The sequence below is a fragment of the Bombus impatiens genome, unplaced genomic scaffold, assembly GCF_000188095.3.
Source record: "Bombus impatiens unplaced genomic scaffold, BIMP_2.2 scf_0174, whole genome shotgun sequence".
NCBI classification, from domain to species: domain Eukaryota; kingdom Metazoa; phylum Arthropoda; class Insecta; order Hymenoptera; family Apidae; genus Bombus; species Bombus impatiens.
The window spans coordinates 283,352-299,937 of NT_176593.1; the positions used below are offsets into that span (position 1 = coordinate 283,352).

At 30.5% G+C, this 16,586-nt stretch overlaps 1 protein-coding gene across 3 annotated transcripts in view; it reads right to left on the minus strand.

Annotated features, from left to right (window-relative positions):
• Positions 1 to 424: 424 nt before the first annotated feature.
• Positions 425 to 16,586, minus strand: part of LOC100742823 — a 31,245-nt gene continuing 15,083 nt past the window's right edge. Inside the window, exons 3-6 of one of the 3 annotated variants that reach the window (XM_012382778.3) lie at positions 16,171 to 16,457; positions 5,523 to 5,885; positions 2,505 to 2,648; positions 425 to 713 (exon numbers count right to left, since the gene is read on the minus strand). In XM_012382778.3, the coding sequence (XP_012238201.1) occupies positions 456 to 713; positions 2,505 to 2,648; positions 5,523 to 5,885; positions 16,171 to 16,457 (1,052 nt within the window). In that variant the 3' untranslated portion in view covers positions 425 to 455. Of the gene's footprint in view, positions 714 to 2,504; positions 2,649 to 5,512; positions 5,886 to 16,170; positions 16,458 to 16,586 lie in introns of all 3 variants that reach the window. The other 2 variants (XM_003487624.4, XM_024366019.2) reach the window with 2 other exon arrangements.

A 16,586-nucleotide genomic window follows, 5' to 3' on the forward strand; every position in this document is an offset into this window, starting at 1 on the left:
TTTACTAATTTTTTAAATCTTACTTATTAAATATAATCATTTTTATACAATTAGAAACACAACAATATGTATCTATTCTCTGTTCTAAACAGATATCATTAAAATAGTTTAGGCTACCAAAGGTCAATAGTTAATATCTACAACAACAATTAATTAAAATTTCAACGCGTACCTGTATATACTTGTAACAATGTACGCTCATATAACAAAAAAAAAAAAAAAAAGAAAAAAATAGAGCCTCGAGAGAAGTCTTCAAATGGCTTCTTTAATACAATTACAATCATACAATGAATTTTGCGTCTAACAAATTTTCAAAGCGTTGATAATTGAAATGATAAAAAACTTTCTTCTTTTAATACTAAATTATGCACATTTACATGCGTAAATGTAGAAGAATTTTGTACATTAATTACGAAAGTAACACGATACAACTTGAAAATGTGGATATCATGTTTTCAAGAGGTTTTCGCGGTTCCGATTTCACTACCGTGACTACTGGAAGCTTTCGACTTTCTTTCTGGATCCATAGCGATTGAAATGAATTCTTCTGAAATTTTTTTGTCCAATCCTGTGTATGTTTGAGCTAGATCTACTTGGTCTTCTCCTATAGAAGACATCCTTTTTGGGGACTCCGTTTTTCTTTCAGTCTGTTTCTTCCTTTCCATGGTGTCTTCGTGTTCCACAGTTATGTGACGTTTCTGCTTTGGTCGAATCTAAAATTAAATATCATTATTCATTACTCCTTCGACTATCGTTAAAGAATATAAGCGATAGTATACTAAATTATATTGTATCTAAATCAATTTTATATTAAAGAAATTTCTTCCTTAGATATATGTGTTTAATAAATATATTTCTTAAACTTGTATACATTTCACATATATTTTTATTTTTATGTTTGATTATTTAAAACACTCAAAAATAGTAAATAGTTAATTTATTAATTTAATTGATTTGTAAATTACTATTCTATGTACTTATTCTTATTCCTTACAATAATGAAAATACAGTAGTTATGAATTTTACTTTCATTAGTCTGCCTTAAAGAAATAATAAAAATTTTGTTTTTTTAGAATAAAATATGACATAGTGCATATGAAATTACGGGAAGAGTTTATGTCATTACATTATTGGTTTTGAATTTCTTTCGAAGATATGAAGCTTTAAATTGCAAAATACTACTATTTTCGTGAAAACAGATCGTACTTATGGATTTTTGCTTTGGATATTATTTAGAGGTTCGTGTTCATTTTCTTTTATTTTAATTTAGAAATTTTGAGGTATTCTAATAACATTTTTCAAAACTGGAAAATTAATCTTGCGATGGTGGGGATTATTAACAAATCCTTGTTGCAACAAAATTATAATAGTTTGAATAGAGAAGAATGTTGCAAATAATTAAAACATCTGCAAAATTCTATAATTCTGCCATAATAAACAATAGTAAATTATACAGAATAAAATTTGATGAAAATTTGACGTATAGTTCTAGAGATTTCGCGATAGTTGGATCAGAAAGCATCGTAGTTTCGAAGAAAATACAAGAGAAATTTTAAGATGACATATCTCTTAAATGAATTTCACTTCTATTAAATCTGATGGCTTAATTATATGACATTACAGAGTTATATATAGGTATATGTGTATATTATAGTCATATTATAAATTTATCAAGGGTTTGAATTTTGATGAAATATTTTGGCACAATATTCTATATACAATCTTCTATTATCGATTATTTTCTCAATGAATTCAAATAAATACAATGATCAGGAAAAGTATTGACACATACTCTCATTTTTAAATGAAACGTTTCTTTTTATCAGCTTCTATATTTCATTTTCACAGTGTGAAATTTTTGCAGTCCTATGAAAGAACTACTAACTAAGCGATACGAAATTTAATATTCTGCAATCCAATTAATTGATATGTAAGTGCTATAAGAAATACAATGGTGTAATAATACAGTAAATAAGGGATTAACCATTTTCCATGAAATTTCAACAATCTTAAGAACACTTACGTATTATACGTAATACAAAGATATATCTAATTTCCATATCAAATCAAGTACAAAAGGAGACCTTAAGAAATAGAATTCGCTACGTTTCGCTTTCACAAATACTGAAATCTGCGAAGAAAGATTTCGAAAGAGCAATTTTCCGTGGTTACGCATATAATTATATAGGGTGGTTGGTAACTGGTGGTACAAGCGGAAAGGAGGTGATTCTACGCGAAAAAAGAAGTCGAAAATATACAATAAAAATTTTTCGTTCGAGGCTTTGTTTTCGAGAAAATCGACTTTGAATTTTCGCTCGGTACGGAAAAATTTTTATTCTATATTTTCGACTTCTTTTTTCGCCTAGAATCACCCCCTTTCCGCTTGAACCACCAGTTACCAACCACCCTATATATGCAAAGGGAAATGTCAAAGATACTGATGGCTATTTTGACACGACGATAGTTTCTATCTGGGGGAGTATTATACTGAGTCGGATACCTACGATTTGCGATGGAGGACGAGCTGCGTATGGCATGTGTGGTAGCATAGGAACGGCACCATAAGCTGGAGCAGCTATGGGCAATGGTCCAGCAGGCACGAATCCTCCAGGAAATTTTGCAGGACCGCCAGCCATTGCATAAGGCGACTGTCACAAAGTAGAATTTGTTAACTTATTATTTTGTTGTCTTTTTCTTTCTTTTTTAGTTTTAGCAAGTTTCAATCCACAAGGAACTTCTATCATTAAGATTTCTCGATAGAAGATATCTATTTTCTGCTTTCCTAGCTAATTCATTTTAATGAGTACGTTATATGTAATAACATTAAATGTAATATTTGTGTGATGAGATGTAATACTTGTAATATTCACAGATTGTCTAAATCTTGGGAGTAATACACTGTGAAGATGATGGTTGAGATGTGTATAACACGAGGGATTAGATTTCGTTATAAAACTTGTATCTTTTAAGGAAGGAAAATATTTTTAATATTTGGTTACTATAACTGGTATATACTTTGTACTTTGTATGAGTTTAAGTGGAATCACGATTCATCGAAGACCAAGATTTTCTTCTTTACCCAAAAATGTATATTAAATGTGTAGTATATCAAAGAATTATCTGTACTATTTTTTATAATTATTTATACTATATATTAATTAAAATATATTAAATATGCTATTGAAACATATGTAATGAAATATTTATGCATTACCACATATTTTTGCATATTGCGAAATCTCTAAAAATAGGTTGAAATGAATAGGGAAGAAAGGAAGAACTTTTGTTCATTTTTTTTTTATAAAAATAATTCATCTTACCTTTCAGTCATAAAATTGAATGTTTATCAATATGTTAGGAAAGTATTCACTACGTTGAAACGTACATTAGGATACATGTCATATTAATGGAAAGAGAATTGCTGTAAATTGAAAAACGTAATTATCAATTTTGCAAGTCGAGTGATTCTAGTATCACCACTCGATACACCTAAACTATAAAATCGCTTAAAAAATAACAACGTAAGCAAAGAAGCGATTCAAAGATAATTACTTAAACTGATCCATTTATATCAAACTTAATACTTTATATAACGTAACATTTAGTTTGATACAGATCACATCATATTATTCACTACATGACCTATTCCGCAAAGCACTTTCAAATTAAAAACGAACATTAATCAATGTCGCATATATATCTGCAATAAATTACCCGTCACTAACATTCCATTAAACATCAACCTCTCTCTGCCCAACCCACTTAACTGTTAGACAAAACAACACCTACATCTCATCAAATAGAATTCAACAACTAGATCACCTATAAAATAGATAAAATGAATCCACTGTATCCATTCTAAATCATCCGTCACTAATATAAAATTCCATTAGATATCAACCTCTCTCTGCCTAATCTACTTCAGTATATTAAATAGGACGATATCCGTATCTTATTAAATAAGTTCAACCATCATCAAGATAATAAAATACATTCACTGCATCCATTCTAGATCATTCACCATTAAAATCGCACGACACATCAAGCTCTCTTTGATTAACTCATTTACAATTAAAAGAAGATGGCATGTACAGAGGTTTACGAACATGAGTTTTGGATTTTATTAAATTTACTTTACGATATAGCCAACTGGCCGCACAGTATTTGGATTTAAATTTACTATTTTTTTAAACTCTTTTTAAACAGTTTCTAGGGGTTGAATTTCGAAAAACGCCCAAACACGCGTTCGTTTATTTCTAGTGGAAAGTTTGCATGCCGAATTTCACGTCTCTGACTTTAGTGGACATAGAGATACGGTTATCCTGTAAAAAAATTTGACCCATTTTCCCCCCTTTAGGATCTGTAGTTTCCATAAATCTTTCTTTATCTCATGCTTACGTCATAAAAGAAGTATACTGTGCAAATTTTACGTTTCTAGGTACACCGGTTTGGCCTGTGCGATTGACGAGTAGGTCAATCACTTCTGTATTATATAAAAAGGCATAGAATTTATTATTCTTTATTTTTACATTAAAATAGGATTATACTATTAAGCTTTATGGAATCTATATTTAAGACAGTAGATTTCCTTATTATAGCCTCACTAAATACTGTGACATTCACCACATAAGTATTAATAAATAAATACAGTAGAGTTGTCCCTCATAACGCGGCTATATTCTGCGCTATATGTATGTGTTACATGTGGATTCGCAGTACAAAACGTTAGAATTAAGTAAGTTTTTTGATGTAACAAAAGATAATATGCATTCTAGTTTTGAACAATAAAAATTTCATCATTATATAATATAATATAACATATATATATACACACATATGATACATATATAATGAAGAAATTTATACATATATATATATATATAGAAAACATATTATCGAATTGCTTAAAATTAGGTTCCACTATTATTCAGCTTCAGAACTGGGTATATTCATTATTCGCAGATATTTTCTCCCAATTACTTTCTTAAGCAACATTTTACTTTCATCGTTATTCTCCAAATCGCGTTATACGAGGGCAGTAACAATGTTTTGATCACGTTCTACGGTAGCACCGCGTTACATGGGGTTCTACTGTATGTTCCATATCGTCTACCGCTATCATTCAACCAGACATTAACTTCCTTTCCGATCTCTTATTTAATCACCAAACAAACCATCTCTTCTCAAGTCTCGGCAAACAAAAGTAAACTTCACCAACGAGAGAATAAACATAGCACGCATTCCTGGTCGAAACCAATCGCAACTATTCACCGCAAGAATCTAGCAGGCATTCAGACCGCAAACACGTATTACGCCTGGAGCATCCTCGAGAACTCAAAGGGGAATCCGAAAAGCGAGGCGAGAGAGAAGCTGACTTGCTTTATCCTGCTGACACAGAAACACCTGCACCTCGAGCTCGTGCATCTCCGAAATGTAGGCACGGAGATCGCCCGGAGCTCGGAGTTTCTCTCGACGCTTGTCGTCTGAACTTTCTAGCTCGCGTGTCACTGACCTATCCCTACCTCCAGTTCGCCGGAGGTCGAGCCGTAGTAGCCAAGTACGAAGGGTCGTGGGAGAGGATCCGGCCTCACCTGGATCATCGGATGCATCGGTAGCATCGGCTGCACCACGTAAATCGGCTGACTTTTCGGCACGTGGTTCTGAGCGGTGACCCACTGATGGACCATGTTACGGGTCTTCAGTCGACCATCGTTTGTTACTTCGTCGACGTTGCTCGCTCGAAGACATCCGCAGAGCTTCGGGGTCAAGGTCAGACAGCTGTAGCCCGAAACCAACAGTTCGGCTACGCTGGTCACTAGCAAACCGATGCTTGCCAATAGGCCGGCCCAGCTATTCTCCACATCGGCTGCTTCACTGTTTTCATCCTGTAAAAAGACGATAGTTATTTGTATTCTTTTTATCCTTTTCTTTTACTATCTTAGCTGTGCCATTCGATTCTATCGTGTTAACTCTTCCTGGTACGCTGTGGTACAATTGACGGGCTATCTGAGAAAAGTGAGCCACAGTTTCTTCTGGATATGAGTTTAAGCATTAATTTATTTCGATCAGCTGTGTTAATTATAAAAGAAAGAGGAATTAATTTTTTTTTCAAATTAAACCTAGACAACATAAGAAACTAATTAGTAACACTAGATAGTATAACAAGAAATTAGTTGTTGCATTGAATATTGTGTGCTCACATCTATTTTAAATCATACATTACTCAGTTTGTTGAATATCGAGGTTGGTTTAGTTTTGCTCGCAACGTCTCCTATATAGATATCGATTGCATTTTTTTTAGTCAAATAACTGAATTCTCGTGAAATTATTATTCGCTTTGTAAACATAAAAGAAACAAAGCGTTTTAAGATTCATTATAATTTGTTGAAAATGACAACGTGGGTTCGTGCTCGCCATCCATATGCAGATGCGTTAGTTATAAGAAATAGTAACTAGAAGATAGTCCTAGTTACAATCGATAGATTTAATCGATAGGCTTAAGATGCCTTTTTGGTTTTATCCCTAGTTCTTGTAAGCGGTTCTCACAACGGTGTGATAGATTTATCCATTCAATATAATAATAACTATTGTGATCCTACCTCTGAGTATAGAAATAACAACATAATTATTAATTCATCACTCTGTCTTATGAGTTCCTCTTCCAAGTAGATTTTTTTACTGCTTTCTTATTAAAATGTAATATTTTAGCTACAGTGTTTCTCAATGGAAAACTTGGTCACTTATTCGTTCTTTCTCTGAGCGCTTTCAACGATACATCAATTTTTATAAATAACAAAAGATGTAAATTTTGTTAGCTTTAGCCTATTACATGTAAACTGTGTAAAATTCTCAGAAGAATTAGAAAGATGATGTTAGTGTTAGAGAACAAAGATATATCACAATTGCTTTTAAATAGATTGAAGAAGGAGAAAAAGAAGATTCACTGGACAACAAAAATTATAACATGCTAGAAGTATATTATAAATGATGGTCTTTGCAATTTGTAATGGTATATGGTACTTTTATTTTATTAATGATTGATGTTACTTTAATTACAAGGTCATTAGCGATAATTACATTTGATTATTTACATGAAACTGGATTATTAATTGCCTTAGACTTTCTATAAATTTTTGCATTTTATCAGCTTTTTTCGACTTTAAATATGCTAATCATCTTCAACAAGGAATTTTATTATATATTTATTGTAAAATATATATTTAAGATTTATAGATACATTTATTATCACTAGAATATAGAATATAGAATAATTTATTGTAATAATTAATATGCAATAATTTTTATTATATTGTATAATAAAATGATATATTTATTACTCAATATGTGTACGTCGATTATATATTTTTCAACAAATAAATAATAAATAGTTTTAGTACATATATGTAATTTAACTAATGTATTAGTATCTAAAAACACGTAGAAATGTCTATCTTGAAACTTTTGACACTCGATATTCAGCTGAGCTATTAGTTTCTTCTCCTATTGTTCCCGCAACCTCGTTGCATTGAATGTCACACAAAAATATGATGTAACTTAATGTATTAACTTGAATATTGTTATATCGTAATATAAACAGTAAGTTTCAATTTTTGTCGTCTGATAAAAGTGTAAGGTTTAGTTGATTTTTAAAAATCTTTTGGTAAAAAAAAAGGTGGGTCATAAAGTTTGATATTACCTCGATGAAAGACAAATTAGGTATAAAGACGTATGAAATATTCGGAATAATTAACGAGGTACGTTACTGTAGAAGAATGGTAAGCTGGTACTTCTTCGACTGAAAAGTAAAGATAAATATACAGGTACAAGGTACCTACTTCGGAAGACTTTCTCTTGTCAAGCGGTTGAACGAAACTATAGCAATTTATATTCGTCAAAGTCTATTTACTTTGACCCAACAACGTTACATTTGAGACTAGTTTAACATTAGCAACAACAAATTAATTAAACACAAAAAATACGATACGTATAAATAATATCCCTTTCTGCATCTTCGAGATACTTTACAATTTGTAAGAATATTTGACAAATTTTTTTGCCATATTATACAAATAACATGGAATTCGATTATTGGATGTTAAATTTACTTAAATTTATTACTATAGATTCTCCAAAATTTCTCCTTGGTCACTCAAACATGTTTCGATAAATTCCGATCTCGAAACTTATTCTAAATCGAATACAAATGCTGAGTCATTCAAGGCATTAACCCTTGCCAAATAAATATTCAGAATCCATACAAGTATATTGATGGCTCGGTTTCTAAAACAGGATCGGAATGTGCTATCGTCTATGGAGATGACATATTTAAAATTTATATTACCTAACCATATTAGCATTAAATCAGCAGAATTAATAGCAATTCAACTTCTTATAATTGGCCAAGAAAAAACTACAGTATTCTCACCGATAACAGGGATGCTATCACATTTATCAAGTATAGAGATCTGACGACGTCGTACTTGATATATTGGAAACAAATCACTCCGTAATTAATGAAGGTGAAACAGTTATTTTTGCGTAGATGAATATTCCTCCATTACACGTTGGCATGCGTTGCAATGAATTGGCGGACAAGATAGCAAAGGACGTGCCTACCTTGTCTTTAACAAAAACATTTGGAAAATCTCCAATTCAACTGGAACTGTTTAATCTGAATCATCAAATGAATAAAAATAGACAAACTCTGCAGCCTCGTATGCAGTGGAAATCAACGAAGAATTTTTTAACAAGAACCTAGTTATCAGGAAGCTCGATCAAGTTGTATTAAACAGACTTAGAATTGGTCAGATTAAACTTGTACATGCACGTCTAATCTCAAAATCTAATTCGTCAAAACCTAACACTAACCAACCTACGATATTTGTAATTGTCAAATTACCAACAAACACATGTTCTATAAATTGTCTTAAAAAGAATTACTCTCGTAACAAATACCAGATCAAAGGAGCTTTAGGTGGAAATCTCTATGGTAAAACTCAAATTTCAAGCGTCTTCTCCTTCCTGAAAGGCATGCCATTATTTAGCGATGTTTAACTATAGTATCCTAATAATAATAAATTCCTTTCTGCTAATATTGTCGTCGCTAATAACCAGGTGGTGGAGTTGATGCGATGTTAAAATGTCTAAACTAAAAAAAGTTTTCTATTTATTTTATTATTCTTCTTAGAATTTTTGTTTACATTATTATTTTTAGAATCAACGATTTACTATTCAAAGAATTTTTTAAATTTAAGACAATGTGGATCTTCGAGTATTTTCTATTCCCAAAAGTGTTTATTTTATAAAAGAGTTAAAATATGTTTGTACTATCTTCTTATTTAATATTTACGCTTTAAATAACATTTATTAGTTTTACTGAAAATTCATATTAATACTGTTATACTAGTATTAGTATGTTAAATACATACCCAACAAACATGTACAAATTTATATGCAAGCTACAACATTTTTAACATTATTTTACAAAATTATCATCACGAAACTCTTATCGTTTAATATTAACATCGTTCTTTTATTAGCATATTTCGATCATTTCACTAGAAAGGATAAGTGCATTTATCTTTCAAATTACCATTTCTAAAATCAACACAAACTTTCTTAACTTTCTTAACATAACATACTTTCGATCCACGATTAATTTTGTAATTCACCTTTTCACCTTTCGATGTACACATTTGAATAGATTCGAATTACGAAGATTTATAAATCTTTTAATCCATTGATTACTTTTGTAATCCTGCTTTCGTGAAAAATTTCCTAGATTCAAATCCTCTTACAAGGATTTATGCATCCTTAAGACGGTGTACTTCGAATTCATCATTATTTCCAGTGCTGTTTAAACTCAAGTTAAATCCAAAGATTTATAAATCCTTCGATCGATCATTACTTTTGCAATCCTCTCTTTTCTAAAAAAGTTTCTCAGACTCAAGTTATGGTAAAAGAATTTATACTTCTTTGAGATTGTACATCTTCGACCCATCATTAATTCTGTAATCCACTCTTTCGCGAAACTTGTTTAGATTCCTATTACATTATAAGAATTTATGAATTCTTAAAATAGTACATCTTTGATCTCTACGAATACACACATACATATCATTAAAGTTTAACTTTTTACGAACAAATTTTTACAATAGAAATGTTTACTTTTCTACTGAGCTCCACAAATAATAAGTGACATTTATAGAAGAGTAGTAATCGAATAGGGCAATAATTGCTGATATGTATAAATTAACAAATTTAGTAACAGTGGTCGTTTTCGAAATATTAAATTCAAGGTATAAATGTCGAATGAGAGAATAATATAAAACTATATAGTTCATATAAAACATGAAAAGATTCCCCAATTTTTTTCTTAAGAAATATTTTAGTACGAAACAGTTGACGAAAGAAATAACTTGACAGATTCAAAGATATAAATCTTTCAAAAATAGATGACAAAAATTTGGCAGTAATTTGTGAGGAACTTAATGAATATTAGTCCACATAAAATAATATTATTAATATTTTTTAACTATCCAAGAAGCCAAGACGCACATTTAATTCCAAAATAAAACGAAAGCATAATTTTCATGTAGAATTGCTTGACAGTGTATTTTTAAATTACTCTTCCATAAATGATAGATAATGTGGATTATCGTGGTTTTCATCTCAGGCCTTCATATATCTTTTCAGCCAATTTAATTCCAGGAATTTCCTCGATATTTTTCTCATTACCATTTTTTTCCATCGTTCAACCTTCTAAAAATAAGCAATTTTTTCTCACAATAAAATATCACGCTTTTTGCCTGTAATTTTCACATATAAACTGCATCAAATTCTTGAAAGAAACAGGAAAAGATATGCACATTGGAAAATACGAAACTATTTAAAATACGAAACTTTCACGAAGCTTCTTTAGATTCCTATTACACTATAACGATTTGTTAATCTTTGAAACAGTACAGTTCTGATCCATCGATTGCCTCGCGCAATCCTTTAAAATCCAGGTTGCTGCACCTCGAAAAATGTATTTCGCAATAGATCATTGACCGGAAGAGGCGCGTTCCATCGGGTCTAGAGGCGAAGCAATTTTGTGAAATTTCACGATGGCGTGTGCCCTGACCGCGTTTTAGCCTTGGCATTGGAAACTTTCTCCGGCGATCAAACGGTTCCAACGGTTTCAAGCCCTGTTCTGGTTGGTTTGCGACGCCGAAACCCGTCGACCCGACCGATGAATGAGAAAACGATCGGACACGAATTTCGGCCACCGACGTTGGTTACTAATTAGTATACGAATCGATCAACGATTGTCATTGCACTACAAGCTTAAGTATTAAATATAATATAACGTTTGCTATGTTAGTCCCTTTCTGTTTTCACTTTAAGAATTTTTCTATACCATCGATCAACAATTTTTTAGTACAGCTCTGAAGTGACATTTCTTCAGATCCATTTTTCTGGAATTATGCTTTATCTATAATTATCTATACATTGTACAAAGATACTTTAGTGTTGTGATCGATAGATAACTATCTTGTGAGATATTCTGCATTAATGTCAAGTTTTTGAAATTTTACAAATAACAAAGTAACGAAGAAATGATGAAAATGAAAAAGTAATATGGCCATACACGACTTGTATGAATTGCACGTTTCAACATTTTTAAAGGGCAAAATTAATCATTCCAATTAATAAGTTGTGTTATATTAATTTTATCGTGTTATATAATATATTAATTACGAGGTGCCTATAATATTATTATTTAGGGGCTTCGAATTATGACTACGAAACTGTTAATAATTATGATTTTTCTGATTAGAAGTAATAAAATTTTAAATAATGAAAACTATGTTTTCACGTATGCACGTTCTACAGTTACGTGTTACGTACGCGTAAAACTGTTATTACATTCATATTCATAAAATTGAGTATCATAAAGCAGAATTTACGGATGTAACATGCACATGAAGATATGTCTCCTTTATTAAAACGAAACGAAGCGTAAAATAAGAAAGTCCACATCTCATTTTCATTCATAATGTTATGCATCTCCGAGACGCAGAATTCATAGTTTACACGGTTCGTATTTCAATACGAAGTATATAAAATTACATAGCCGCAAAATTAATTTACTTATTAAACAACGTAATCATCTAAAAGTTCTATTTTATTTTTTATTTTACTAGAAACGAAAGAATATCTTATTAAAAATAAAACGTTTTAAAAAATTTTATAGAAAATGAAGGGGTACAAGATATGGATACGCGTTTTGTTCATTTAATGAAATTTTTATAATTTCCACATCTTTAGGCCTTCAAAACTCATCAAAAAATGAAATTCTTTGTATCTCTATGGTACCTTTAAAAAATTCCTAGTAAGTTTCTTTAAATAGCGACAAAGTAAACTATTAAACTATAGACGATACTGACGGTAAGCTTTAAACGAGAAAAGTATCGTTTTAAGATCGTCAAAATCGATTTTTTTCGCGACTCTTCGTAGAACGAGGCATCGCGTGCCTTAAAAGTAGATCTTCGTATCTTTTTGATGTCGGCTTGTACAATATAACGTTTTCTGACTTTTCTATTCTCCTGTGAGACAGATTTACAATTAATTTAATCAATCATTAATCTTTATTTTCTTATGTTAGGTTACCAGAGTTGGGTATTATTTGAATAAAATATTAAAAAGATGATTAGTTAAATATTAATTTATCTTTGATTTATTCCATTAGATCTTTGGTCATTCTTTCATTTGCTTTTTGAAGTTATTTTGTAATGATGCGTTAGTTTATTTGTACAATTATTTCGTTATTTGATTATTAAACGAAATGCATTTTTTGTTTTATTTTTTATCTGAAAATAATTTCTCATACGATTTTCGATACTATTATACAGGAGTTTCTTCACAGTCTTTTGAATTGAAATGAACAAAACACATATCCATATCTTGTACCCCTTCATTTTCTATAAAATTTTTTAAAACGTTTTATTTTTAATAAGATATTCTTTGATTTCCAATAAAATAGAAAATAAAATACAACTTTCAGATGATTACGTTGTTCAATAAATGGTGCTACGTTTTAAAATGATTTGGTTCTATTATTTATAACTCAAAAATATCCAGAATATAGTGTGTAAAATTTCATATTGTATTATTTGAAAGATAAATGAATCAAGATAAAATATATTATACTTCAAAGTGATTTTATTCAATTTCCACATAAAACAAAGTTATTTCTACTAAATAATTTCTTATAATAATACAAAAATCATAAATTATATAAAAAAATATATAAAATAACAAATTAGATGACTGAAATAACTCATTATTTGAAATTGTTATTCTCTATTTTTATTCTAAATAAAATTTGTCCAAATCTGATACAGACATTATACTATATTGCTATAATAAACTTTATCAACTTATATGTAACTTATTCAACCATGTATCTCATATACAGTACCGTTCATAATTATTTCAAACAATACTTTATTTTATACCACATTTTATACTTTCCTTCATTTCTATAGTAAAAACTAAGTAAAGATTCCTTGCAATTGTTAACATATACTATGAATGTTATTTTAACGTAGAAATTGTATGGGTCTTAAATTCATATCGAAATTCATATTCGAATATCAATCAGAAAAGGTGTCTACAGCTCTATAATTTATGTAATTTCAAGTTATATAGTTGGATTATTGTACATATAAAATTTATTAAGTAAGAGAAAGTTAATAAAATTCAGTATAAGATTCAGTGTATGAAAATCATAGGAGAAAACGTGATAAGTACATGTTTGTCGACTGTTTTTAATTTGAATGTCATATTAAGACTAAAGGGAAATGTTTTAAAATAAAACAGCTAAACGTGCGACGAATCTGTTATACAGATTCAAAGATATAATTGATGAGAGTTCTTTAGAAGCTAAATTATTAAGGTATTTGTAATTTAAATATGATGAGCAATATTTTTTAAAATCATAAAAAGGGTAGAGAAATGGATGTACTTTTAAAATTAAGTAAAACAACAATCTTGGCAACGTGAGACCAATTGACAACGTATTGAGCTCTACAACTTTAGAACTGCCTGTACCAAATGGAAAATGTGACTTACCGTATTTTTTTTTTCTATATTCTTCACATAAAATTCGCATATTTTAAAAACGGATTCTACCAAATTTCATAATACAGTTCTACTTTGCTGCAAGAAAAGAAGAATAAATTTTTATCTCCTTTGTAAATATAAAAAGAACAAAGTTCTTTAAGAGCCGTTATAATTATCAATTGAAACATAGCTGATATTAAAGACTAGAACCAAAACTCAATTCACCATTTCGTTTTACCGATCCTTTTGCCAGCAGGTTCTTAAAAAATGTCCATCAACTATCCAGGTCGTTCTAATATAATAATTACGACTGGTAGTATACTTCAATAGAAAATAGAAGAAAAGAAAGTATAAAGTAAGATGATGTATCGTATGTTAACCTTTACACAGGCTTCTCTATCGACGTGAGAAATTTTTATCGATCCTTACGAAACCTGCTTCTCGTTCATAGAGCAGTATTCAACGACATCACGGTAATAATTTGCTGATGAAGTCACCGTTAACTTCTTAGTAGCTTCGCGCAATAGGCACGCGCCAACAGAATCTCCCTCGGGCATTGAATTATACTTATCGCTTCGCTAATGATTAATCGTAATTGATACCTTCGCGTTATAATATACATCTACGGCGATTGCTAATGCAACTGGCGGAGTTGAAATGTTATCACTGAAGATGCGATATGTTACATGAAAGATGGTCGCGTGTAAACCAGTGAAATGGGAACATAATTATCCATTTCCGCTTACTTATTAGCTTGAAAAATTCCAATTTCTTGGCGCAGTAAGGTGGAAATTAATAACATGTACTGTTAATCACCAATTTGATAAGCTGTGCTAATTTACGACTAAGAAGAATTTATTAATTAGATAATGTTTTACCTATTTGTAAATGTATGTAATGTAAGCATTACATTAGTATAGGTACTTGAAAATGTACACAGGATTATAAAAGTATCTGATCACTTGTAGATACCTTTCATGAAAAGATGTACATGGTATGTGTGTTGTAGGAAACATTTTGAAAATTTGTTAATACTGTTATGAGACTGGACTCTCGTGGTCGTGTTGGTGTAGTTTGCAAGAGATCTGGAAATATATACAGAGCCCAGCCGAATAATATACATATACGAGCGAATACAAGACAATTTTTGAGACTCGAGTTTCTCGAAAACTGAGCCTCGGATGAAAAAATTTTATTCTACATTTTCTTTTAACTTTTGCATAAAACCGGACTCTGCATAGAGATTGCGAGTAATATAATACAAGTATAAATGTTCTATAACGAATCGGAATCATCTCCACGAATAGAGATGTGATGTCAATTAATTTTTTAATATTAACGATATTTTTTTAAAGTATGTATATATTATGTTTGAAATAAACCCAAATTATTATAGTATAAATAAAGTAGGAACTGGCTGAAAGAGATGGAATAAAATACTGTTTTGTAAGAACCAGAATTTATAGCTCGATAAAATTCTTCTGCTGGAGACAATAATAGCTTATTATTAGTAAGTAATAAATAATAATACATTTTCGATAACAATTTTAAGTAATTTTTTAATATTCGTAATACTTTAAAAAAAAACATTTAATTCATATAAAGCATCGAATGCTTTATCTAAGGTGAAGCTATTTTGATAGACAAAATTTTAGTTTAATGAAAAAGCATTTTAAATATACACAACTTTTATCTGGATGAAATTTAATTTTGCATTGTCCTGGCAATAATGTGAGATTTGGCTTAAATGATATATATTCAATGAATATTATCTTATAATACAAAATATTATTATAATTATATCATCTATAGTTCAGCACAATTGTTGAAAGTTTTCAATAAAAATATGTATGTCCTCTCCAACATTTATTCGATAATTACTTCAATACTTATTTACTATATAAATAATTTCATGGATTATTAAATAATTAAGAATTTAACCGAAGGAAAAGAGAACAAAAGTAAGGTAGAAAAATAGTAATTAACAATAATACGGTAATGTTGAGCAGAGAAAAAGAAATAGGAAAGGAGGGTACCGGTGAAAGTACAGACAATACGTACCGGAACAGTGAGCAAGGTCACTTCCGGTGTCCTCTGTGAGTCTCTGACGATAGCAGTCAAGGCCGTAATTGCAGCCATATTCGAAAGGGCAAGGGCAACGAGGCTCGCTGCAAGGTGAGCCGTGGAAAAGCTGGAATTTGTCTTGCTCGACGATGTTGCAAGCGTCGCGACAACACCCAACGCTCCTGCGACAAGGGCACCCACACCTGCCCACAATCCTGCACCGGAACCGCCCAACGCAGCGCCATGGACCAGCACCAGGATACCGAATACTACGAGGACTACACCTGAGAAACATTAAAGTCGATTTATATTATAATGTGTTTTACGATGATAACAATTAAGTTTTAATATACAAATATTATAATATATAAGTATAATATACAAATGTAAATCATATACAGGGTCATACAGGG